Source organism: Volvox carteri (assembly GCF_000143455.1).
Source record: "Volvox carteri f. nagariensis unplaced genomic scaffold VOLCAscaffold_7, whole genome shotgun sequence".
Taxonomy (NCBI): domain Eukaryota; kingdom Viridiplantae; phylum Chlorophyta; class Chlorophyceae; order Chlamydomonadales; family Volvocaceae; genus Volvox; species Volvox carteri.
Window position 1 is genome coordinate 532,251 of NW_003307550.1, and position 26,103 is coordinate 558,353.

The 26,103-nt window shown below is 52.8% G+C and overlaps 3 protein-coding genes across 3 annotated transcripts in view; all 3 read left to right on the plus strand.

The window, feature by feature from the left end:
• Positions 1-2,148: 2,148 nt before the first annotated feature.
• On the plus strand, positions 2,149-5,546 carry VOLCADRAFT_87912 (uncharacterized protein; the record flags this gene model as incomplete). The annotated part of the gene is made up of 4 exons (XM_002947559.1): positions 2,149-2,328; positions 2,468-2,706; positions 5,070-5,145; positions 5,511-5,546. 4 exons carry the CDS (start codon positions 2,149-2,151, stop codon positions 5,544-5,546), a joined length of 531 nt encoding a protein of 176 aa, XP_002947605.1.
• Positions 5,547-10,905: 5,359 nt separating this feature from the next.
• Positions 10,906-16,981, plus strand: VOLCADRAFT_87913 (uncharacterized protein; the record flags this gene model as incomplete). Its single annotated transcript, XM_002947560.1, has 9 exons — positions 10,906-10,993; positions 11,025-11,131; positions 11,477-11,633; positions 12,196-12,282; positions 12,583-12,619; positions 13,617-14,031; positions 14,116-14,359; positions 14,634-15,809; positions 16,452-16,981. The coding sequence occupies 9 exons, from the start codon at positions 10,906-10,908 to the stop codon at positions 16,979-16,981; spliced, it is 2,841 nt and encodes a 946-aa protein (XP_002947606.1).
• A 6,822-nt stretch (positions 16,982-23,803) lies between these two features.
• Positions 23,804-26,103, plus strand: part of VOLCADRAFT_87914 (uncharacterized protein) — a gene marked incomplete at both ends in the record, with an annotated part of 3,957 nt that continues 1,657 nt past the window's right edge. Inside the window, 3 exons of the mRNA XM_002947561.1 lie at positions 23,804-24,325; positions 25,294-25,390; positions 26,016-26,098. Coding sequence (XP_002947607.1) covers positions 23,804-24,325; positions 25,294-25,390; positions 26,016-26,098 — 702 coding nt within the window. The remainder of the gene's footprint in view (positions 24,326-25,293; positions 25,391-26,015; positions 26,099-26,103) is intronic.

The following is a 26,103-nucleotide window of genomic DNA, read 5'->3' on the forward strand; positions in this document are numbered from 1 at the left end:
AGTCTCATGGGTGCAGGTAACTAACCTCGTGATGCCGAAACAACGTAAAAGGAAAAGCCAGTAGGAGAGGCTCAAGCCACAGGGTGTATATGCCCATTGAGAGCTCTGCTGCACCACGTGCTCCCAAAAGATCCGGCGAGAGGGCGCCTAGAGTTGCATAGCCGTTCCTAATGCAGGGACAGTCACTTTCTCGTGAGCTTTCTCGTGAGCTAGAGCAGCAGTCCCCGAGTGTTGGGCTGGTAAGATATGAAAAAAGCCGAGACGTTATGAGGTCCTTCTATTGCCACACGACTATTGCAGTAGGCCTTTATGAAATCCTCTTTAGCATATTAGTTTTGGAGGAACGGTGTGCGGACATAACGTCTCGAGAATGAGATAAGCATTGAAGCGCGAAGACTTCTTGACACACGGCCGTGACGAGTAGTCTTGAGGGATTTGATACGGCTTCGAGCCAGAAGCGTCCGCGTCACTTGAAAGTGCCGACTGACCTTTGCACTTCGAGGTTGGAACTGAGTCAGATTGACGTGCCCAGTAGTCGCACAACAAGTCGCCGTAGTTGGTTAGGTGCCCACGAATCAAAGTCCGGGCCCAGACCTTTAAAGATTGGGAATTTCCAACGCATCAGGTAGAAACGTTTTCGTCGACGTCCTCCTTTAACTTCCCTATGGACTCAACTTCAAAGTCCAATTTACCTTCGACAACTTACGGTGGCTAAGGTAACTGAACGCAATCCACAAACAACAACAGATTGAGGTTTTGCCATCAGGGTCGAAAGGCAGATCAGTGGTAAAATCCATGGCCACACAAGACAAACCACCAGGGAAACTGGTATCCGCCTTCACCCTCTGATAACTGTAACACGTACGGCAGTATGGTGTGATGACCGATTGACGCAACCGAAAAGAACGACGCACCAAGTCTTAAATCTTGGTCACGCCCGTATGGCCTGCCAACGGATGGTCATGACAAAGACGCAGAACGGTAGTGCGTAAATTAGCATGATCTGGCACAACCAACGCATCTCCTCGATACCAGAACTGACCACGCCACAACAAGGTAGCCGTGTTCTCTGGCACCTTAAAACCAAGGATCCATTCCACACCCATCAAGCACCGATGACTCAAGAGAGCGTTTCCCGTATAGCCAGTTAGTTGTAAGCTTGTTGTACGTGTCTGGATGTACACGTCCTGACAGAGCGTAGGAAGAGAGCACTTCAGCTCCAAGGTGGTGTGTCACGGAAGGCAGCAAAATGAGAAAATTGTGCTTGCAAATGCAAAGCTCCTGACCCAGAGGGGTGTATCTGCAACTAGCATCGAACTATTCGCCTTCGTGTTACAACAGCAAGCAGACTCTTTAGCCAGACGTACTCTGACAGCCGATCTGAGTTCAGATCTGAGTTCGAACGCGCGTTATAACGCGAACATCCGCGTTGGACAATATCTCAGGCACACTCTTCGTAGTTGCCGAAAATGCCGCCCGCAGGCGTTGGCTCAACTGACACAGCCACAAATGGTCCAGAAGCCGCACCAGGCTCTGCGACACTGCTTTGTTTTGAGTTTTGCACTCTGCAGTTGCGTAAAGGGACTCTCGTTCATGAGGCGCCTTTCGTCACTGCAGAGCATGATTTCGCAGAGCAGAGTGCCTCCCAGCTGGAGCCGCAAGTTCATTACACTGTATAGCCGCGCTTTGTCAGCATACAACACCTGAGCCCATAGGTTGAAAAGCTGCTGTTCGGCTTAATCGTAAAGGCGTGCATTAGATGAAGCTGCATGATAACTCGAACACCCAGCTTGTGTTACCATTTGCCCGCACGGGCATTCCGACTTGCCACCAGCAGGCCGACAAATTTGCTTTCATTTCTCTATGAAATACGCAAGCTGCTCGTTTGTACAATTACTTTGGCCAATGCTCGGGGCCTCCGAAGACTTGCAGTGTGCCGCGGCGGCTGTGGGGCGGATTGCTGAAGCCACTGGCGCTTCGGGGAGAAACATCACAGACAGCACCGGAAAGTGCTCCGGGCGTTTGGGAAGTGTGTCGAGCTAGGTTTTCCGGGGGGTGCCAAGGGCGCGTGAGCATGCGGGTCAATGCCTGAAGGGGCGCCGTAGGCAGTGTGTACGGTGCTGTACGGCGCTGTTTTCCGTGTGTGTTATGGCTGCGGCACCAGACCGCAAAGCCAACAGGCTGAAGGCTGGCAAGCTGCGGTTGTGTCTGCTGAGCGTTGAGCATCCGGCCTGGACCGTGGACTTGGCGGCCAAGCCCCTGCTGTGTGCCGGTAACGGCACCTCAGACTCATACGTTTACACCCAAGCAAGGGGCTGTCGATGGCAGGTCGTGGACCTCCCAACTACGTGTAACGGCCAATGACTGTTAGCCGTGTCTGCTAGGTTCCAGAGAGACACCGTCTGTTCAACAGGTTATGAGCCCCGGCTTCCTGCCTCCCGCGCTCTGACACGCATACCTCCCACAGGATCAGCACTGCTGCAACAAGCACAGCTCCCACCACGTTGACACTACCCTAGCTACCGGCCTGTACGGATGCAGGGGGCCCCCGCCCTTTTTCCGGCTTCGAGGAAGCCGACACCCGACTTGTCGCACCACGGTTGGTCATTTTGAGTACACGGTCATTGATTCGGCTTGGTTAATGCCCTTGCGACTTTCCATGCCGTTATGGATCATCTTCTTCGGCGGTGTATTGCCAAATTCCTGGTTAGGACGATGTTCTGTATGTTGTTACAGGGTGGTATAGCTTCACCAGTGGCCCCCTTTCCCGAGGCAGTTCCCTGCTCTCCCCTGCTAGAGGGGCACCCTAATCCATTCAACCCATCCGACTTCGGAGTGTACGCTTTGGGTTTGGCAACTCACCATCAGCATCCAATCAAATTTAGCGGGTCAATGGCGCCTAAACTTAGTTCTTGGTCAGCTCGCAAGTTGATTTTATCACGTCCTACACCGTCCACAAGATGGGGTTCCACCTCCCATTTCACCAACCCTCAAACACCCGAGGGGTCGGCAGGCGGATTTGAACCCGGATACTCCGCAGGCCTTAACCCGTGCCAGCCACTTGCCGATGTTCTTATCTTTCCAAGAACGCGCCAGGAGCGTCTGCAGCACTTGCATTCTGTCATCCAGGTATTACGGCACGAAGAGCTTTAGGCAAGTGTCATTGGGCGCAACCCCAGGTGGAGCACCTCGGCCACATCGTCTCTGCTGACGGTGTTCGTATGGGTCCCCATAAAACCGCTGCGGTACAGGATTGGCCGGCGCCCACCTCTCTGCAGGAGCTTTGTAAGTTCTAGGGTTGATGTTGGAAATGATCGACACTCATAAACCAGTGAATGGTAGCAGCCACAGTAATAGGACCTAACGGGGGTCCGGCGCTTTGCTGGTCTTAACAGTTGACCAAGTATTTTCGCAAATATATTGCGCGGTATTTTGGTGCTGTTCTATTGCAGCAAGGCCGCCCTGTAGCTTTTACGAGCCGGACGTTTTGGGGCGCTGGAACCCCTTACACCACCGGGGAACAGGAACTGCTTGCTGTCTTGCTTTAAAAGAGTGACGCTGCTATCTGAAACACAGGCCCTTGACGCTGAAAACGGACCATAAACTTCTTACGTTTCTACAAGGTGTGCCTTCTCTAAACCGTCTACAGGCTAGGTGGATGTAGTATCTAGCACGGTTTGACTTCGACTGGGAGATTTTGTCTGGCTCTCTGGATGTGGACGACACACTCAGCAGGCACCCTTGATTGCATGCAGCCATCCTGTCAGTCAGAATGCGGCGCACCGCATCTTTGAACCTGTCGGTTTCACCCTCCGATTTGTCTTTGTGCATTAAGGCTGCCGCCATTACTGAACCTTGGTTTACTGCACGGGTTACCTTTAGCTGCAAGACGGTCTCTGGCTTCGCAGGGAAAGCTCTCATCGGCAAATCGTCGTTCCTAATGACGGCTCTCTGCAGCGTGAGCTCCTTTCCGGTTCCCTTGATGGGGACCATTAGTGGGGCACCCTGGCTGCACGCAGTTGGTCGAAATTCTTAGGCGTCCTTTCTGGTGGCATCGGATGGCTAAGGATGCCGAGAATTACGTCCTTTCCTGCGATTTGTGCCAATACAACAAGTCAGCTTCTGGTAAGCCTCCTGGACTCCTACAGCCTTTGCCTGTCCCTGGGGCTCCTTGGGAGAGTGTGTCCATGGACTTCGTTATTGTGCTGCCCAAAACTGAGGAGGGATACGACGTGGTGTTGGTTTTGGTTGACTTCCTGACAAAAATGGTTCACCTTGCACCCACCATTTCACCCTGCACCGCAGAGCACACTGCATGTTTGTTTTTTAACAACGTTGTGCGTCTGCATGGCGTTCTCACAATGATGTGTCTGATCACGGTAGTCAGTTTACTAGTAGACCCTGGGATGTCCTGGCGAAGCTGGTAGGCAGGCGGTTTAATCTTTCTACTGCTCACCACACCCCCAGTCTGGTGATCAGACCGAGCAGGCTAACAGAACCCTTGCCAACATGTCGTGTAATTTTGCAGTTCATACGTTCATACGTTCATACGTTCATACGTTCATACGTTCTGCTTGGTATACCTATCTGACGGCGGCTGAATCCGCTATACATAACGCCGTTAACTGTTCGAGTGGCCAAAGCCCTTTCTTTTTGAATTATGGATACAATCCTGTTCTGCCTGTTTGGCGTGAGCTTGATGTTAACGTACCTGCGGCTAAAACGTTTGCCAAGTCGTTCATATCCCGTCTGATACCGATGCTAAGGCTTGTCTGGACTCAGCTCAACAGCGCACTATTACAGACTATTACAACAAGTCAAAACGAGACACCACCTTCACCAAGGGCCAGCTGGTCATGCTGAGCACCAAGAACCTGCGTTCTCTGGTCGAAGGGTCTCGTAAGCTGTTGCCACGCGGGATGGTTGGTTCGGCTGGTTCGGATGGTTCGGACGCATGGTTGGTTCGGCTGCTGTAAAGCTCGAACTCCCCTTTGATCTGCGTCTCCATCCTACTTTTCACGTATCTTTTCCTACTCCTACTTTTCACGTGTCTTTTGGTCCGTCTGTAGCGCGGGTCTGTACCTGATCCGGCAGCGCCTGGTCCCCCTGCTGCTACCGAGGGAGCGCCCACTACTTGGTTGCCTGGTAAGCAAACCATGCAATCCATTTAACGCATTTTGGACTACCGGACCGGCAGTGTTCACAAGTACTTAGTCAAATGGGCTGGGTATTCACTTGGGCATAATAGCTGGGAGCCAGCGCGCAACTTCACCCCTGGTCTAAAACCGTTGCTTGACGAGGCTCGTCTGCGGACTCAGTCTAAGGTTGCAGCGCGGTAGCTGACAAGGCCAATCTTGTTTTGCACGGCAGTCATCATGCGACGGGGACGTCGCATCTAGAGGGGGGATAATTGCAATATGTATGTAACTGTAATATATGTATATATATGTATATATCTACGTAAGATTTCTGCTAAGCTCGCGGTTCTGTTGTGTAACTGTCGACTGCAGGTTTGTCCAGCTCGAGTTACTTTAACACTGCTGTAACTAACTAAAACATAGTCATGTTTGATGACTATAATTACAGGTCTAACTGATACTGATGTTAGTTAACCGGCGGCTTGCGACGACCGTTGGTTGAGTTCGCCATTCAATTGCCGCACCAGCTTGGTGCTGACCTGCAGGCCGCACTGCTACGGAAGTCCCATACCTGCGTATGGGCGGGGGGCTCTATTATCTGAATAAAGCTGGGACCTGTGTCTCTGGTTCGTCTGGTCAACCGATTTAGGAGTAACTCGTGCTTCAATTACAGTCACCTGAAGATTGCGTCGCCCGGCCGTACTGGGGGGAGTTTTTCGGCTTGCCAAAATGAGGTCCCAGTGGGTTTTTCAACTTCTATTCATCCAAACCACTTGCCTCGATCGGTATCTTTCGATACCACCACTTTTGTGGTTGTATATTTACTACTCAGTGTGCTGGTTCAAGATTTTGCAAAGCTGCACATAGAAAAATGGTTGGGGGCCGCAGTTCGCTCGACTAGCGTTTTTCTCATTAATCGTTGTGGCTTTCCCAGCTGGTCATTAAAATCGGTATCCTAGTCGAGACGTAGCACTGGGATAGTTAGTCGCCGGATGGCGGCCGCAGAGTTTTCATGGTCATCGGTTTTCGCTCTTTTCTCCGTATTCGTTTTAGCACACCAAGTTTTTTGTCGTCGGGGCCGTACTTGCCGGGAAGTACAGTCCCTGACGGGCTCCGAGATGTAGCAGTGCATTTCGACGATTGCCTTTGGATCTGGTAAGGCACGTGGACGATGGAAAGGCGTCGCTCGCGATGTCAGGGGTTTGGGGAGCTTGCGCAAATAAAGTTTCCTTTCATGCAAAAGTCGCGAGCCAACCACAGAGAAATTAACGACGGTTTCGTTGCAACTGAGGGTACTTGTATGTCCCTGTATGCCATACAATTTCCTACTCGAGCAACAGACGGTGCGTGCGTTGTTCTTAAATCGCTGCGTGCGTTGAGGCGTTCTCAGTGATGGCCCACCTTCCCTGATGGTGCTCATACGAAACGCTGAGGGCGTCGGGTTTGGCCCCTCAATGATAAAAATATGCCGGATGATGAAAATGGGTTGCATGAAAAGAAAGGTTCGGTGCGCGTGAAAGCGCGAAGGCAAGCCATCTTAGCAGTGGCTAGGAAGGAAAGGAAAAGAAAGGGAAATTTGGTGGAACCTGATTACCATTTCAACAGGAGCAGCAGAAGTGAGACTGGCTGAAAAACTTGGGTGAATAAATAATTCTGCTACAGTGCATAGCAAAACAGTTTGCAAGAAGCTCTTTATCCTGCTGCGCCCGCCACTACCAGCCGCCCGCGCTTGGTAAAAAACGGCCATTCCGTGTCGCATTTGCGTCAGCGCCATTAGGTACGTTAAAAAGGTTTATAGAAAATATTTTGTTCCCTTTATACGGCAATTATATGTGCACCGGCTGCAAAGTAAGCATTCATTCTCGCTGCCCTCTTAACCATCCTTATCCTGGCATGTGCATTTTCGGAACCCTTGCTACACTTTTGTTAGGATGTCGTCACACATCATAACTCTCATATACTTTATATACGTTTCGGAGGAATTGGTAGTACCAATTTGGTACTATATCATCTAACCACCCCCGGCGTGTCCATCCAGCAGCCGCACCATTGGGGGCGGTACACGACAGCGCATACATCGTGTGCTTAGCAGCGGTCTATTTTGAACGTTGTCGGGCAGGGGTGCCTACCTTACCCCTCCTTACGCCCATCCTCAACCTACACCACCCACAGCCTTCCATCTGTTGTACCACGACTTCAGAAAAGTATTGATCGGCAGATCCCGTGATGTAATATGCCCAGTATACATCACCATCACCATCACCATCACCATCACCATCACCATCACCATCACCATCACCATCAAAGTGACAAACGCATGCAAATGCAGTAAATTCAGTCGATACGTTGCATCTTTCAAATGAATACCTTATAGAGATTATGGGCCGCCCGTCTTGAGGCTGAGGGGCCCGGCGGTGCCGTAGACAGCCACAGCCAGTCGGCAAGTGATGGCTTTCCGCTTCCCCGGCAGTGATGCGTCTGCGTAAGCTCCATCTCTGCTTGAGCAAGGCGGTTCAAGAGCTATCAGTTCGTCTGGACCGTACAAACTTATGAAGCTTATAACCATGCAATCGTAAGAAGGACCTTGTGCAAATGTACAGCCCGAAAGGGCGTGGGGAAAGCGAAGGGATGAAGTGGTGAGGTGCATGGGGAAGGAGAGGTCACACTGTAAGCCCGCCTGCAATAAAACGCTTACGGACAGTCGTTTCGCCAGATGTTATGTTATTATACGTACGTTGGAGCGCCTTATGTTGCCCAAACGCCCGCACCAACTTTGATTTTACCGCGAAAATGCAGACGATGTTCATAAAACAGAAAAAGCCGCTTTACATGTTCGTTTTGGGCCCTGGTTCCCATTTCCTGCTGAAACCCTTGCCGTTATTGCCGCGATGTATTGGCCAGCAGTATGGTAAACCATGCAGCAGCCATTAAGCGTATGTCGTTCCTCATGTGGTAGAGAATCTACATTAGTATTCATAGCTTGCCTTACAGCGGTGATGAGCATGTCGGAGGGCATTTCAATGCGGTAATCAATAAATGCTGTCGCCGTATGCATACGGTAGTCATCATCAATGCGTTAGAAAAACGACAGAGGACAGGTAGGCATCATTGCTGGAGAAATGCTGGGCAATTAATGCAGTAATCATGTCCTCGGAAAGGAGCGAGCTGATAGAACGGACAGCAGCATAGTGCGTGACACCAAGGCTGACTTTAACTTTGCCGCAACGTACAATTTCAGCTCTGCCTGTGTTCTCGGCAATCTCCCCATGTGAATCCATTACGATAAAATTATGTTATCCAAAAAATTGTACAGAATCACTTTGGGCCTTTATAAGTTAGAAGTTGAATGGTTTGGGCGCATAACGGTGCTGGTGTAAGGCGAATACTCCTGTGCCCAGGCGTCTGGTACATGATAGTGGCATATTCCAATTATTCCGTCGATATTTATTACCAACATTTTTATCTAGCGTGTGTACGATCAGATTGACGAACCTGCTGGCCTTTTCATCTGAACTCTGGAGCATAAACGTTTGGAAACAACGGTAAGATCATACTTGATGCATTTTTTTAATGTAAAGACTTCGCCGATTCGCGCAACTCACATCAAATAGACGTCGAAGGGACGACGCAGCCATCTTGAGGGATTTTCGAGCAGCTTGGATTGACAGTAGTTTGCAGTAGAATATCAATCGACAGGGACCGTGAAGCAGAATGTAGCAAGTTTGAGTTCGCGCTTGCTAATCAGAATAGGAACAGGTTATCCCTGCATTTAATGGATTGATTGCCGGTAGAACCCCGTTACGCACGAAAATGTATACGCCGTTAACTTAAAAGGCTTGCGATTTTCGGGCAGGGTAGTTAATCGGATTAATTTCGCGACAGCGACGGTGGGCAGGGGACAGCCACTTTCTCACGTGCGAAGTCGATTGCAATGCACGTCGTTTAACAAAACCATATATAATCCTGGTTCTGGTGTACGCGTCCGTCGCTTGAGCGCTTTAGTTGTCTTCGGCCTGGTGTTCCATACGAAATCGTCACTCGCAGCAAAGCATCTTGCGCCTTGCAACATGTATCCTTTGCAACATAAATATACAATATACCAATAGCATGGTTGTATACAATGAAGATACCTTGACTGGCTGGGCGCTACTCGGGCGCAGCAGCTGCTGCTGAGGATACCTGCTGAGGACGCCGATACGACATGGCGCGAAATGTTGAAGTGTGTGTGTGGTTCAATAATTACAAGACAATGAAAGGATGCGGCCGCAAGAGGCGAACACGAAACATGGCGAGCTTCAATAGGGACATGCGACCGCGTCTCCTTTTGTGGGCCTTTCCTAAGGATTAAATGAAACCCATGGCTTTTACTTTAGAGGCTTGCTCGTATATGCGGGTGTATGAGTGCGGGTGTGGTGCAACAATACTTACACTTTATCTGTTATCGGGAGCCCCCTCAGATCTGAGCAATTCAGATCCTGCTTGTGGCGGGAGCTGATGCAGAGGCTGTTGCGAGTTCGGCATGGGGAACCCAATTGATTATGTTTTATGCAGCAACATTTATGGTTTTGTATAAATATCTGCCTGTAAGTATTGCAAGTTTAGTGATGCTGACGTCGATACGTTTGCACGCCTTTCGCCTGGCAGCCAAGCAGTTTCCAATATCCAACTTTGGCATCATGAGGCATGCACTCAAGCCATGGAGCTCGTTACTCAATGGTCAAAGTGTATTGTCCTGTGATTCATCCAGTGAATTTGTACGCCTGGAGCGGAGCGCAAGACATTCAATTTTCCCGTATTGTACAGGCTCTCGTATGACAGCGGAGGACGTATTACCTTCCGTATGACAACGTGTTGACCAAAAACGCTTCTTCAAGGCTGAAAATTGTTTTTATCAAAGCATTCGGATATCGAGCCAGTGCGCGATCCTTTGCTCTTGCCGTGGGGTGATCTTTTGGTTTCTTTCGCCGCTTTATTATCTTTGGAGCTAGAAATTTACCTAAGAATGTAAAACTGGTAGCATCTTGTATGCGCTTGTCCTTCCTGGAACTCTGGGAATGTTGAACCCTTTTGTTGGAGAACCACCGTCCATTTCGCCAAGTCAAAAAAGATACCGTGATCATTTAAGCTTAACTTAATTCATCCCAGTAAAATGTAAGCCGTGTGCCTTTGTGCTACGACAGTCGCGTACGGCTGAAAAAATGCACGGATTATAAGTCTGCCACCAACAGTTACATTATCTTGCTGTCGAATTGCATAGTTGATGGATGCAGGTTATAAGTCATTAATTCGGGCGCCAACCTGACATAGCTTTCTTCCTGACAACAAAGGCCGCCGACGAACAGATTCTTCGGTGTGAACCAGGGTCCCACAGTTTGTTATCAATCCCCAAGGAAGACTTGCCCGTGATATTGTTCATTGGAAGTCGACGATAACGTTGATGGGCCTAGAGCTGCTATTTTGAAGGTGTGGGCTGCAGAGGACAGGTCCTAATTGCTGAGACCTGACGCATCTTTAGAGGTAAGCACTTAAGCTTGCAATGTCCTATGCGTGCCTTAGGAGGGCTAGCAAGTCGAGCCTACGCCCATCGGGGGTACGCCATTAAACTAGTTACACATCTGCCTCATGAGTCTTCATTGTCACTATATACGTGCTAATGGAAGGTAATTTGATACTCGCCTTGCTGAGCCTTCGCTGCGAACATGCGCATATATACACACTTTTTAGGACAACTGCACCCGGAAGCTTTAATCGTCGAGGGTGCAGCAATATGGAAGCAAGTGCTGAAAAAACATCAACGCTTGGCTCGTGCGACAAGTTAGATCATCGGCGAGTTTTGAGGAGAAACTTGTGTACCGGTATGTTGCAGGAACACTAACTGCCATCCAGGCTTTGGGCAGATGGAGGCGTTAGCTCTTGTCGCCAAGGCATCAAGTCGTCATTCGCTCTTCAAGGGTGTAACATTATATAAGCGAACCAGCAAGTGGCGGGCTCAGGTAAAGCGCCAGACAAAGCCCTCGACCGGCCGTGCTCACCTTACATATCTTCAATGCGTGTTGCGTTTTCCCAGTGGAACTGTTGTCATATATAATGCTCTAATGGCGGCGACATTTTCGCAGATGTCCCCCACTTGGTACGTCAAGATAGCGCTTTTGTCCCTTGGGCATTACTAGGAAATGCCTGCAACTGTTTTAAGAAGAAATCATTCAGTAAAGGAGTGCTGTATTGTGTGCATACAAATTTCCTCGCTTCACCACCGCCCGCCTTTTTTCGACGTCTGTCACCGTTATGTCAGCAGCCGTCTGCCTTCGCACATTCCCGGCCTGTCCTACACCACGCAGATTTCGCATGGTGGCAGGACCGTCACTCTGGGTGACTATAACACGGAAGAGGAAGCCGCCCGTGTCTTTGACCGCGCCTGTATATGCAAATATGGCAAGGATGCCGTGTGTAACTTCCCGTTGGAGGACTATATGAGCGAATGGGAAGAGCTATGGGGTACGTAATCTTCAAGGAAACAAAGAAACAAAGCATTTATATATATTTTGTTTTCAATGAGCCGCAAGCCTTGGTAAAACGCAATGCTCATTCGCCGCCGCCGGCACGCCGCGATCATTAATCGGATGCAGTGGAATATACGTGTGTGCATACGGGTACAGTGTACAGCAGCACCAGGGAGGCGTCGTAAATCTGCTCTGTATTCTTCCTCGCTCACATCGGTCAACTCCGCCATGCAATGGCGTGGTTCCTGGATAGACACGTCGGCACGCATATAGGCAACTCAAATAGGTACCCCCCCCATAACATTTAAAAAACGTCGCTCCATTCCCTCGCTTCAATTCAAACCTCCCCGGAATCGGATGACGTCGCCCAGTTGGGCAATGGGAGGGCAGCCCCCGGGGGAACCACGCCTCGCATGTCCCTCTCTCTTCCGTCCCTCTACCCCCCGCCTTCACCTTATGCCACCTGCCACATGTCTTTCTCTTCCTCCTTCCTCCTTACCGCGTGTCTGTGTGCGTGTGTTTGCATGTCTGCCTTCCCACAACCAACATCCCTACAGCCACGACTATTCCCGCCCTCCTAATCAAATTCAAAGAAGAGCGCCAGAGATGCAAGGCCGCTCGGGGACCTGGAGGGGTCCGTGCTGGTGCGCAAAATCAGGCATCGCAGCCGCGGCCGTCGCAAGAGCTTGTCGTCGACGGCGACCAAGCGCAGAGTCCGCGACCTCCTTCGTCTTTTTTTGTACCCCGGATTAAGCCGGCTACCTTTGCGTCGAACCGGAAGGCACAACCACGACCACCTCCGGCTTCCTCCCTGCCTCCCAAGCCGACTGTTGCTGCTGCGGCTGCTGCTGCTGCTGCTGCGGCTGCTGCATCGCCCTTTCGCACCGATAACGCCTTTAAGGATGAGCTGCATGCTGGGCTCTACAGCTTTTTGAAGGCTGCAGGACAAGCTGCGCTTGGCCAGCAATTCGAGCAGGATAGGTGGGTGCGGCAGAGTGATATACATAGTAACTTAGAACGGTATGTGTTCAGTTTGGATTTTTCCTTTCGTGTGTTCCCGGAGCCGACGCAGATTGCGACAATTTAACGTTTTTTGGGGGGCCTTATGCCGCCCAGTCGTCCTCTTCGGCATTCATGCATCGCGAAGATTATCATAGCACACAGCCATAGCTGCGATATAGCGGCGATGTTAGTGACATCTTCACAGGCCTTGTTTGTATCTTGTTTGTTAAGTCAACGGTTCTCCTTTCCATGCAACGTGTAAGCGCGTATGTATGTATGTTGTTACAGGGTGGTTAACTTCGCCAGCGGCCCCCGTTCCCGGGGCAGTCCCTGCTCTCTCCCCTGCTAGAGGGGCACCCTAATCCGTTCACCCCATCCGACTTCAGAATGTATTCGTTGGGTTCAGCAACTCACCACTAGCATCCAACCAAACCTAGCGGATCAACGGCGCCACAACTTAGTTCCTGGTCAGATCGCAAGTTGATTTTATCACGTCCATATGATGGGGGGCCACCTCGCATTTCAACTCTCCTCAAACACCCTAGGAGCCGGCAGGCGGATTTGAACCTGGGTGGGCCGGGAGCAGAAGTCAGGCCTTAACCTCTGCCAGCCGCCTTCGCGTATGTATGTAAACTTGTGTGCATGTGTCCTTTTGCATGGTGTGTAGGTGTGTAGGTAGGTAGGTAGGTAGGTAGGTTACGCCTTCTGGAGTTGCGTTACTAACCTCCAAGGGGTGTGTGGGCCCCTATGAAACAGGTATTTGATTACCTTCCTCCGTCCTTTCCCTTTCCCTTTCCATCAACCTTATTTCCAAGCCAACCATCCCTGCAGTCCCATGCCCCGCCGAACACCCGCCCCATCCCTCTGGATGTCTTGCCACGCATTCCACGTGGTTGCTCCTTCCCGGTTGCCTAAATTGGCATCCTGGCTGCATCTCATTGAGGTATCCCCCGCGCCTCCGACTGCCTTTGTACAGGATTCGCCCGGAGGTGGTTGCTGCCCTTGAGGGCTCGAGTACGACCGGCAGGCATGGCAGGGGACTCGACTTCCAAAGCGCCTACTTTCCAGGAACTGCCTACGCTCATCCTGGCCCTTCCGGACAACTCTGCGCTGGGAATCCCGTCGGCGGGCCACTCAACCAGATCCAGATCCAAATCCAAAATTTTAATGACCACCGCCGTACTCATGCCGAGCAGCTGAAGATGGAAATGGAGCCTTCCGAGAATATCGAAAGGGCCACCAGCGACGATGGCGATGGCGATGGTGCCCATCACCTCGAGCCTACACCTGCCACCTCTTCGCCGGCTGCTGTCCGACGCCGAGCCACGGCATCACGTCCCGCCGCCACCGGCACCGCTGGCGGCGGCGGCGGCGGCGGTTCACCACCTGATGTACTGTCCCCCGCGTCCAGTAGCCCTAACCGAGACCGCCTGGCGTCGTTGCTATGGAGGGTGCGTTCCGTGCCATGTCCGCAGGCGGCGACGGAATGGCCAATCCCTGAGGCAGCGGCGGCCGCGGCGGCGGCGCCACCTGACGAGCTCGTGACCGTGTTCACCGGCGCTGATGGCGCATCGCGACGCGAGGGCCTTGCGGCGGCAACCCGGCCGCCACCGTCGATGCCGCTGCTTAATTTTCCGCCACCGATGCGTTTGCATGGCAGCAATTACGTCCCCAGTTGGAGACGCGCAAGTGTGTGTTCTGGCCGCATGGGAATTGAAGGTGGGTGCTTGAGACGGGGATAGATGTGAAGGACTTGCAGCTGATGCTGGGACTAAGGGTCAGTTCCCTAGCTCTGTATCAGCGCCAAGTAACAAGAGCTTTGTGGCTGGCAGGAGTCGATCTGAAGACCTACGGCTGGGCGATTTGCATTTTTTACATTTATGTACCGCATTCCCGTTTCCAAGGGCATCACCGCGCACGTTCGCCTTTCGCCCTGCATGTCTCTAACCCGCTGACGTACATACGTACATACACGTCGTGTGACATGTTGCAGGAGGGGAGTTCGACGGCGAGTCCGTTTGGAAAGGACACTCGGAGGTTTTCTTATCGGGCTCCGGAACAGCCGCTGGTGACGCCGACGCCACTGCAGCACAGCAACGACGTGTCGTACATTCGCCTGTGGCCCAACCCAGCGTGCCACAGCCTCCATCCTACCCCGACAATTTCCGCGCTCAACAACACGGCAGTGACGGCGGTGCATTGGACGAGATGCCGTACATGGTTGACTACACCTCTGGAAGGGTCGTACTGCCCACCAGACTCGGGTTCCCTACGTTACCGCTGCTGAATCTGCCGGCGCCCCGTACGCTTACTGCTAAGCGGACTGTACGGGAGGAGATGGCTGTGGTGGCGGCAGCGGAGGTGGAGACAGATGACGTTGGCGGCACCGGCTTCGCCGCCGCCGCGCCGCAGTCGCCTGTTGCTTCTACCCATGCCGTTCCTAGTGGTTTCAGAGCGCTCGGAACGCCCCTCCAAGAACTTGGCCTGGATCCTTCGCATGCAGCCGTACCTCGTGGTATGGTCGTTCGCCGTGTTCATTACTCCACAAGCCCCTGGCCACCAGCCAAGCGACTGCGTCTGGCAGCGATAGCGGCGGCGGCGGCGCCGCCGCCGCCGCCGGCCCCCCAGACTGATGAGGAACCTATGGGCGTAGTTATGACGACGACGGACACGGCAGCGGGTGAGGGGGAGGAGGAGGAGGAGGAGGTTGACCGCAATGCGCGATTCGCAAAGAGCAGCGGCAGCGATGGCGCCGGCAGGGCGGCAGAGTGCCGTAGCGCCGTCGTCAGGCGCTGGCGCTGCGGACCGCCGTCGGGGGAGTCGGCGGCAGCGATGGCGCGATTTACCGCAGCTGCCGGGGAACGCGGCACCGCCGTCGCCGCCGCCGCATCTCGCCCACCGATGACCACAACGCGTGACGGCGTATCAAGGGAAGGCAGCTGCCGGCAGCGCCCGCCGGAGCCGGAGCCGCATACCTCGCCGGTACCCGCTGCTTGCGCGCCGTCTTCGGCAGCAGTAACACTCCAGCCCGGTGCTACGTGTGCAAGCCCTGTCGCGGCGCCACCCGCGGCCGCCGCCACCGCTGCTGCCGCAACAGCAGCAGCAGCAGCAGTTGAAGGGCTTAGCATGGAAGAGCTGCACGAGCTCTTATTGGCGGCGCTTAGCCGCCGTGAGGAGGATTTGGTTCAGCAGAAGTCGCTTGCGCGGATGCGGCAGCAACAGCAGTATCGGCGGCAGCAGCAGCAGCAGCAACAGCAGGATGTGCTACTGCGCCTGGCAGAGGCATTTGCGCTGAGGACCGGGGTGCTGACGGAGGCGACCCGCCCTCAAGGGATCATCGAAGAGCCAGCGGCGGCGGCTGCCGGCGGCGGCGACACTGATGCGATGTGGTACGGCGATTGCAGCGAAGGCGGACGCGCCACCGCCGCCGCTGGCGGTATCCAACTGCGCAAGCGACGGTGCGCAGACGACGATGACGTCGGGGGCGTTATCGCAGTAAATGACATGTTGTACGACAGGCCTGCCTCGCCCGTACCGCTGCTGGCGACAAAAGTGCCGCGTCCGCTGACATTACAGTCGTTACCTTCACTGCCGCCGCCTCCGGCGCAGCAGCAGCAGCAGCAGCAGTGGCAGCAGCAGGAGCATAAGTCCAGCGGCGGGGGCGCCGCAGTGGCACCGCCGCCGCCGCATCGCCAGGAGTGTACGGCAGTGTCCGCCGATAGCCCGGCTTCGTCTTCTTCTGGCGGCGGCAGCATCATACGCGACGTGCGCTTCCTAGCCGATACTCCCGCGCCTGCCGCGGCTGCCTCAGCACCGGCGGCGGCAGCAAGGAGAGGCCACCAGCACTTGCCATCAGCAAATGCACCACCTCGCCTGTCTCTACAGACGTCTCACCCCGGAGGCTCAAAGGAAACGGAGGCGCTGAAGAATCCCAGTTCCCAGGCCACACGCGGAAGCAGCGGTGGAGGCTCAATCGACAGGACGCCCTCGCATGTGTCGCCTCTGGTGGTGGCTCCTGCTGCCGCCGCCGCCGCAGCCGCCGTCAATGGTGGCGATGCTGCCGCCGCAGGCGGCAGCATGTTCATCAATCAGGCCCCAGGTCAGAAGTGGCGGCTACCAGCATCCCTCCACGATTGGGAGCACACGCTGCATGAGCGACCGCGCGCCCCGGCCGTACGTCTGACGCTGTGCCGGAACGACGAGTACGACAGCTACAGCGTTGGCGGCAGCGTTGGCGGCGGCAGCAACCGTGGTGCCGATGCGAGTTTGAGCATTGAGGTTCCGCTCGTGCTGCGGGTGCCAGCCAATCTGCAGCAGCAAATCTTGTCGATGCTGAAGTAGGGAGGATAAAAAAACAAAAAGGCGCTCGCACATACGTACATACATACATACACACCCCGGTGTCGTACAATATGTTGTACTACCTAGGAAGCCGATTGATTGATGTTTTTCCTGGCGTTCGGCGATAGTAGACAGCGAGTGCGGCTCTCCGAGATCCTTGATCGGTCATCTGGGTCAGATCAGATCTGCTGCTGCTGCTGCTGCTGCTGCTGCTGCAAGATCTGATCTGCAGAACAGCCAAATCTACTGGGGGATTGATGCTCAGGAGCCCAGCTCGCCCTACAAATTCATCCACTCCACGCCACGCACGAGAAATAAGAAGACGCAAATTATACTGATACAGTACAGACAGCTAGAAATGAAGCCCTGGCGCCTGAGCTTGGACTTAGGCGCGCGCGTGCGCGCGCGCAAGCGTGGGCCGTAGAAATGTGTTGATGATGTGTGTGTGTAACCTAGATAGCTAGCGCGGATGTAGGTTGTATTAGCCGCCTACTGGATCCTGCTTGAAAAATCAATGAGGAATAAGCTTTGCTTGCTCCTGCGCCGAACTTACTTTGCCCGTTTGCGGGGGCCGTTTTCCGGAAATAAAAAAAGTTGGGCCGGTTCCGATTGTGGGTGCGGAGCGAAAAGAGAGCGATGCCCGTGGAGGAACGGTGAAGATCTGAAGGGATGACCCTTTACAACCTCAGGCATGGTGTGGTGCACAGTGTGGTGCACAGTGTGGTGCGGTGTGGTGTGTGTGTATTTTTGCTGATAACTTCGATGGCTCTTGAGTAAAATTAAAGGGATGCGATTCAAAGATCGATGCAAAAATCACAGCATCACTGCTGTGTGACGATGATAATGTGCTGTCCTTCGATGTCCTTTGGTGTCTGTACGTCGGGATAAGCTAGTAGTACATGACTGTCGTACTCTGTGGGCCTTCGATTCACAGCTTCTCGTCCTTCTGCGTCGGCTCAGGTTCTCGCTATCTATTGCGTGTTTGGTACTCAAGCCTACAGGACTGCCCATGCTCGCAGGCTTTGTTACATTATATTTCCTTCGTCTAGGGCTTTTTAGTACGGAGCTTCTTTTTGGGTGGATGATTGTACTGAGGACATGTATTGTGTGCGTTTTTGCAATAGTCATCTGGTACGGCAGGTGCTCGGTCGTGTCGGACGGTTTTTCGGTGCGGCTTGCCGGCTGGGTGGGACTCCGTTTCTTCCCCCAACCTTAGACGCTATCGAAATCTGTTCGAAGCGTTTGGACAGCCGCAGGTTGCTAAAGCTAGAGAAGCGTTGATGCGCGCTGGCAGCTAGGACGGTCTTTGGGAGATGTTGGAGCTTTATTTAGGAGTTTAAGCACGGTTAGACAGGCCTCGATATCATATACCGTGCTGCTCATAATGCAAGAAGGCGCACGCATGTGTTTCTCGATCTTGGGCGGCGCATGGTTCGCGTCTGCTGGTAAATGGTTGGTTTTTCCTGGACGGGGGAACTTGAAGCATGGTTCAGAGGGAAGCAGCACCAAGCCTCGTTGGCGTCGGGTTTGGAGACCTGGATGCTGCCTTCCGAGGTCCTTTGTTGCTGGGTGGTTGTAACAGCTTTACAGTTCCTTGCGCAGTCGTGTAATAAGCTTCATACCCCAAAGCTCGTTTGAGATATTTATGATTTTCTGGTGCTTGGTCGGAAAGCGGAGGCTGGATGGTCCGGTCAAAAGTTGTAATTAGGGCCGCTAGGAAGCTCTGCTTTCGTGACCATTCTTCTTTTGTGCAGTCCTTGCCGGTGTGGGTGCGAATGGCGCCGGATGCAAGGTGAGCCAAATGGTAGAAACAGGAGGTTTGCACATCAATGGTAGCTTCTTTTGGACAACCTAGCTGCAGCTTTTACAGCCAACTATCGGCGCCTTTGCCTTTCCCGAGTAGCCCCTCGGAGGCAGGTTCGCGGACGGAGACAAGTCCTTGCGACTGCCACAACATACCTTTTTCTGCATTAACTTGGTGATCATTTGTTATATTCTTCCTGCCTTTTCAGAAGTTTACTTAGCGTATCTGCCCTATAGACCGGGATAGTTGAGACTCGCGTTATCTAGCCGAGACTCGCGCTTCTAATTATAGCCATGTTTGTACCAGTACGTCACCGGGTTGGCAGTGCATCAGCATATTAAAAATGCTGATGCACGGATTTCTTCCGCGGCCGCAAGGATTCGTAGGAGTTGCAATTCCTCTGAGCTGTAGTCATGAACCAAGCAATTTTGCTTTGCTAAAATGTCTTGCACCGCGTCAAGTACGTTGTAAAAGAAGTGTTGGCCGTTTATTTTCGCAAGGCGAGGACCGGATCGTGCGGATCCTGCCGGACATCGAACTGGTTGGATTCAAAATTTGCTACTTTCGCAGCTTTCCGCAGGCCTCGATAAATTTCACAAAAGGCCACTAAGAAACTCACATGCCGATGTGAGATAATGGCGCCATAGTTGGTTGATGTAATGTGATGATAATAGTGATGTATGTCAGACGGCAACCGGAGGGCAGAAGGGTGCACCCGGATATGGCCGACTTCTATGGTTCCGGCGCGGAGCTGCAAACGCGTCCTCCTCTTGGTTTAGTCCGGTCTGCGGCCAAACCGCAGCCGTGCCATGCCATGGCGCCCTCGCCCACGCAGGCAGGTCACGCAGGGCACGATCGATGGCGCGCCACGTTTCGTTAGCCACAGCCCATCTTGCACTGCTTCACACACGATTATACCACACCTCCGATAACAAAGCTATTCGTATGCATACCTTAGGTGTGGATAGGTATGCACCTGCCTCGCATTCAACTGCATAGCGGTTGACTGATTGTTGCTTTGGGCGAAGGACCGGACGGTGAAGAACCATGCGGAAGGATTGGATGGGCGCATGCATGCATCGTTGTTGCCACTCGGCTTCAGAAGGTTTATCCTCACGAAGTGCCATTATATCTTATCCTTGAAATTTAAAATGTCGCGCGGGTTGTTTCCGGGCAGGAGGGAGCCTTCCGGGAGACCCCGAATGCCCCTGCCTGCCCAGATGAAGAGGTAATTGTTTGCCAAGCAGAGCCAAAGCACGTGGGCCAAAGCACTTAAGTGCCACCCATGGCCCCTCCCAAAGTCGGTCCGTTCAAGTTTAGGTAGGCGAGGTGGGAAGGGGGTCGCCCGCAGGAAGTGTGGGGGGCCAACACCAGCCGCCCGCTTTTTTCCAGTTGGGCAGCCATTGAGCACGGCCCGCGAACATCAGCTTGACCCACTGGGCGCCGTGTGTTCACATCCGCACTGCTACGCACTGTTGCGTTAGATGGTAACATCGGCCCTGTGGATTCCTCTGAGTGCGTGTGCACCTGCTTTTGGTGCACCTGTGTAGTGTCCTGGAGGGCTTATCACGCGATTGGTACTTTCCTAAAGTTGTGATTTATCAACCTGTCTGCGAGCGTCATGTGGGGGGCGCTGTGTGTGTATTTATGCATGTATATATGTATGTATGTATGTATGTATGTATGTATGTATGTATGTATGTATGTATGTATGTATGTATCTAAGTATATATACGTGCATGCAAGTACGTAAGCATTTCAGACGGCGGAAGCATGTCTAGAACGTGTGTTGCATTATTGCTGCCTGTGTTATCATAACACCTGATGTTCTATCCTAAAGAAGTAACCAACTGAACAAATGGGCCTGGTGCGCATGTATAATTCGAGCATGCAGCGGGCAGTGCGTGCCGTGGAGGAGAGTCGTCAAGGACAATATCACAGAGGCGTTCGACTTTGTTCATCGATCTGATGGGTCCCAAATCATCTTTTGCGCCTAGATGCTTTCTGTGCGCCTGCCTCTGTATCCTCCTCCCGTTCTGTATATCCTTCTTTTCCTTGCCGGATGATCTTTTTGCAAAGCAGTGGAAAGCAAACCTCTCTCCTTTCCACCGAGAGTTATCAATCACACACCGCGCAGAGGGGAGATCTTAAGCCCGAAGCTTCTTGGATTCTGGATTCTGTTTTTTAGTAATCGTAATCCTGAAAGAATATCCTTGAATCTATGCCTTGGTCCTCTGTCCAGAGCTTTAGCCCGGAAGTGAGGGTGTAAGTGGTGCCGTACATGTCGTCCTCATTTCCTCGGTGCCATCGCCACATTTTAGATAAGTATGCGTGCCCCATCCTGTGTCCATAGGGTTTTCTCGTCGCTTCTTGCCGGGGCGGCTTTCTTTTGGTGGTCCTCGTCTACTTCCATGATGAATTTGCCGTGTTGAGAGAATCTCCCTAAGGTGGTGGTTGCTGCTGCTGCTGCTACTGCTGCTGCTGCTACTGCTACTGCTAGTGTTACTGCTGTTGCTAGTGCTGCTGCTGCTGCTGCTGCTGCTATTAGTGTTACTGCTGTTGCTGTTGCTGCTGCTATAGCTGCTTTGCTCTTGCTGCCATTGCTATAGCTTTTTTTGGTGTTGCTACTGTTGCTACAATTTCTTGCTGTCCCTGTTTTTAACTAAAGCTACCTGGATATCAGGATGGCGTTTTCGTGGTTCTGCTTCAAACCCCGCCGTTAGCATATGCATGCATGTTTTTTCTAAACGAGCTCTGTTTTTTCTAAACCAGCAGAATTTGCCCATTTATGAGGTGTTGGGAGGGGGAATGGACTGTGTGGAGTTTCCAAGAAGGATCCGAGAAGGTTAAACGGTTCTACTCGGTGAATGGCAGATCTAACTGCCACACATGCATACAGGCACACACGCACACAGACACATGGTCGTACAAGTGTACGGACGGAGTTTGGCGGATGGATGGCCAGTTCTAAGGAGTAAGAACTAGCATGCCTATAGAGTTTTGCCTCATGTGAGATTTGAAGAGACAGAAAAAAATAAAGGACGAATGTCGAGTTGGGTGGTTGGTGGTTTAGCTGCATAGCTCAAGGGAAGGAGGAGGGCTGTGGGGCGCCTGCGCGGGGGCCCTCCCCTGCTGTGTTTTTTCTCAGGGATATGTCAACGACTCATTGCTCTTAACCTTCCCTCTCCAACATCAAGGCTTCCCACCAACAACTAATTCGCCATTTCGATAACCATAACCCTACGACGGGTCCCTGCAAATTGCTGGATGTTGCAGTCAGTGACCCGCGACCCCAGCTGCGCATACGTGGGTTACGGTGACCAACGTGAAAAGCCTGGTGAACTGTGTGTGTGTGTGTATGTGTGTGTGTGTGTATGTGTGTGTGTGTGTATGTGTGTGTGTATGTCAAGGCAACCCCGGCAATTATGGATCGGTATAAAAGCTTACAGATATGCAGCAAGTACGAGCTTGTAGTATCGTACTGCATGTCGTACGTCCTGTGTGGTTTAGGGTGAAGGGGAAGTGCCCCCTTCCCGGCCCAGGGGCCTCAGCCTGCCTGACACAAACAGACAGACGGATAGACGTCGATAGACATACGGACAAACAGGCAGACAAACAGACACACGACAGACAGATGAACAATGAGAGACACACGGATCGACGAGCAAACTGATAGGCGGGCAGAGGCGCTGCCATCCCTCACTATGCCCTGTCCGAATCCGACCCATACATGTGGGGCGCTGTTGCACCGGCGACAGCTTTGGCGGCCGCTGCGACAGAAGCCATGAATCCATCCCTTCAGGATGCGCGTCCATGCGAATCTACACGTATAGCCGTACTAGTTCGTAGCTGTTTACCCTGCGTTAGAGCATATACTGCTTTCCTATTGTAATAGGATTAAAGGAAATTTAGGATGGAGCTCATGATGGGGCGGCTGCGGATGTGCATGGGAGGTATGGGGACCTTATACATGGAGTCAGGCTGTCTAACCTGACAATTCTGGATAGGGTTTTGTTTCTCCTTTTCTGGATCGCGTCCTTCCTTTGTTGGTTCGTCTTATTCGTCTTAGGAAGACGTTTGTCTGCAAGCAAAGCAACTATGTTTCCTCGTGCGAGCTGACCGCTTGTACCGTAGGAGACCGCACGTTTATACTTATGGGCTGACATTTGGCGGCAACATCTTGGCAGTTTTGTTGCAAGTCCGTGTGTGGTCTAAACGAGCCCAGAAAGTAAGGGCTACGCAGATTTGACATCGCAGCGCAATGGCCGCCGTATGTACAAGTCTGAGCCGTTTGAGTTCCTTGACATCTGTTGCTAATATACCGGCACTGCGACTTATGGGCGCTGCAAAGAATTAGGGCAGGTCAACTAAGGCTGATCGAGGAGTACAACAATATGCGGCCGCATATTGTTGTACTCTGCCGCCGCGGCGGCAGAGTTTCAACCATGCTCAGCCAGGCTGAGACCGCGTACGTGATCTGACCGGCTGTATCATCACCTGTAGCTGAAAACGTATGTATTTAATAAATGGTTACGTTTTCCTGGAAGCTTTGCACAGTACGCCCGCCCGCCGGGTAGCGTCTCACTTGCCGAGCGTAAAAACGAAACAGTCTTGGCCAAAATGATGGCCGTCAAAGTACGATATAAAGTGTCACCTGGAATATCCATGGCCTAGCGTTGGGTGCGCGTTGTATGTTTCCTCGCGCGGACGGGTCGGACCGCGCGTAGACACCAAGGCATGGCCGTACGCGACGACGGGTCCCTCTTATCATTTAAACATAACCATAAGAGACCAGTAGCAAGTGGTGGTTTGACTTTAGCTCCTCTAAATTTTGGAGCTTAATTACGTGCTTTTGCGCAAGCCTTCGCCGGTCACGTTAGGTTCAACCATCGGGGGGCCTTTATGCAACTCGAACAGTCCGGAATACCTGCTAATGACTATTTAAATTGTAATCTGCCTTGCCAAGAGCCCGCTGTTAACCCCGGGGCCGGCTATCATTGAGCACCTCATGTGGAGTTATGTCCAGCAGCATATCCTACAAAATAATCACATCTTTATGGCTTTTGTTCTTGCATCATGGCTTAACGGCCTTGGCGTCACAGCAGCTGTCGTTGTCTGAACTCTTTGCACAGAGCAGACTGCTGGCCAACCTCAGTAGCGATGTAAACGAAAACCTTCTTCGTCATTTAACGTACATAGCAGCGGCACCTTTTAACACTCCCCTACGGCTGGTGCATGAGCTTCAGCAAGGCCGCGTGGCGCACGCATTCCTCGAAATTTTGGGTGCACATGAAACACTTGACAGCGGCAACATCTCCCCCTGGCTTGACCGGGTCAGGGTATTCCTGGAACGGTACATGTCTGCGGTATGTACAGTGCATCACGGGGACATGGTACTCACCTTGAACCAGACAGCTGTCACAGCGATGCCCATGATGCGACGGGCCCTCCTCGCAAAATTGCTGACTGCCTGGATGACGACCCTGGGCCAGAGGATTCCCGACGACGCGCAGAGAAAGCTGGCGCACGTGATTCGGCAGGTAAGCACGGCCGCCCCGCTTGTTTACTTGCCCGTCTCGCCTAGCATGATACGGCTAAACACACGCATACACGCACATGTATGAACACAGCGCATACATACATACATAGATACATACATAGATACATACATACATACATACATACATACATAAGAGGGTTTGGCACCACTGGTAAGGCGCGACCATTGCCCCCGGGAGATCCCGGGATCGATACCCGTTAGGGTCAAAGTCCTTCCGATGGTGGAAGGCATTGCGCCCCTAGTTGATGGACGGTGGTGACCTGGGATAAAGTTAACCTGCGAGCCGACCAGGAACGGAGTTGGGCCGCTGTCGACCCGGCAGATTCCGTTGGATGCTGGTGGTGGGTGCGGAACCTGAGCGATCCACTGAGAAGTTGACTAGGGTGACTGGATGAGGGTGCCCCGAAATACCGGGGAAGGCAGGGTTTCGCAGGGTAGCTGCCACGGGCGAAGATACACCCCCCTGTTTCACACATCATACATACATCGAGACCTGTCAGGATTGCGACTTGTCAGGATTGCGACCTGTCAGGGTCAAAGTCCTTCCGATGGTGGAAGGCATTGCGCCCCTAGTTGATGGACGGTGGTGACCTGGGATAAAGTTAACCTGCGAGCCGACCAGGAATGGAGTTGGGCCGCTGTCGACCCGGCAGATTCCGTTGGATGCTGGTGGTGGGTGCGGAACCTGAGCGATCCACTGAGAAGTTGACTAGGGTGACTGGATGAGGGTGCCCCGAAATACCGGGGAAGGCAGGGTTTCGCAGGGTAGCTGCCACGTGTGAAGATATACCCCCCTGTTTCATACGACATACATACATATACATACACCAGACATGCATCGTGTGCCCACAATTGTGTGCGGGCACAAGTGTATGCACTTCACCGACATTAAAATGCCGCTCTCGTGCCTTGCTGCTGCTATTGTACGGCCTGCATGCACATGTACAGTTGTACCGCATCCACAAGGAGTCCGTCGTACAAAAGGGTGTCATGGAGTACTTCCACATCTCCAAAGCAGGGGGAACCTCCTGGAACTCTGCCGCGAGTGCGTGTCGGGTTTCGAATTTTTGGTGTGTGTGTATGTATGTGTGTGTGTGTGTGTTTGTGTGTGCCGCGGGGGGGAGAGGCGCGGGGGGGGGGAAATGTTCGAAAAGGGGAAGTAGGGGCTACGGACCCGCACACACGAACCAGGCGCAAAGCCCGAAAAGCGCAGCCAGGATCAGGATGCCGACGTCTGCGGCCTCTTTCCCGGGGGGGAAGGCCGCCCCTCCAGCCTATTTTGTTGACTTGGTGTGGACGTGCTAAGTGTGTGGTTGTTACAGTGGGCTCTAGACCACTAAGTGTAGGAAGATGTTTGAACTTTTGAAGGCAGGTGATCGATCCGATCCTGCGTTTGAGGAAGAGGTAGCACCTGGGGGTGTAACAACCCCCCCTCACCCCCCCCCCCACCCCGCAGTGTTCTTTTTGCTCTACTAGTTTTCCTTCGCTTCCTTCCGTTCTCTCCCTCTCGTTGTTCGTTTTCTGTTATCTCCGTTTTATCCGCTCCATGTTCTACCTCCATTGCGCTTACGGCCAATGTGCCTCAATCCCGTTTGGATTTCCCCCCGAACCCCCACTCACCCCATCCCACCCCACACTCACCTCGCTTCCTCTCCCCCAACAACATGCAGAACTCAACGGCTGTGTTCGGGGCATGTCGGCAGGCAGCCATGTCAAGGGCTTTGGCGACGAGTGTCGATGGATGGATCAGCGAGTTAC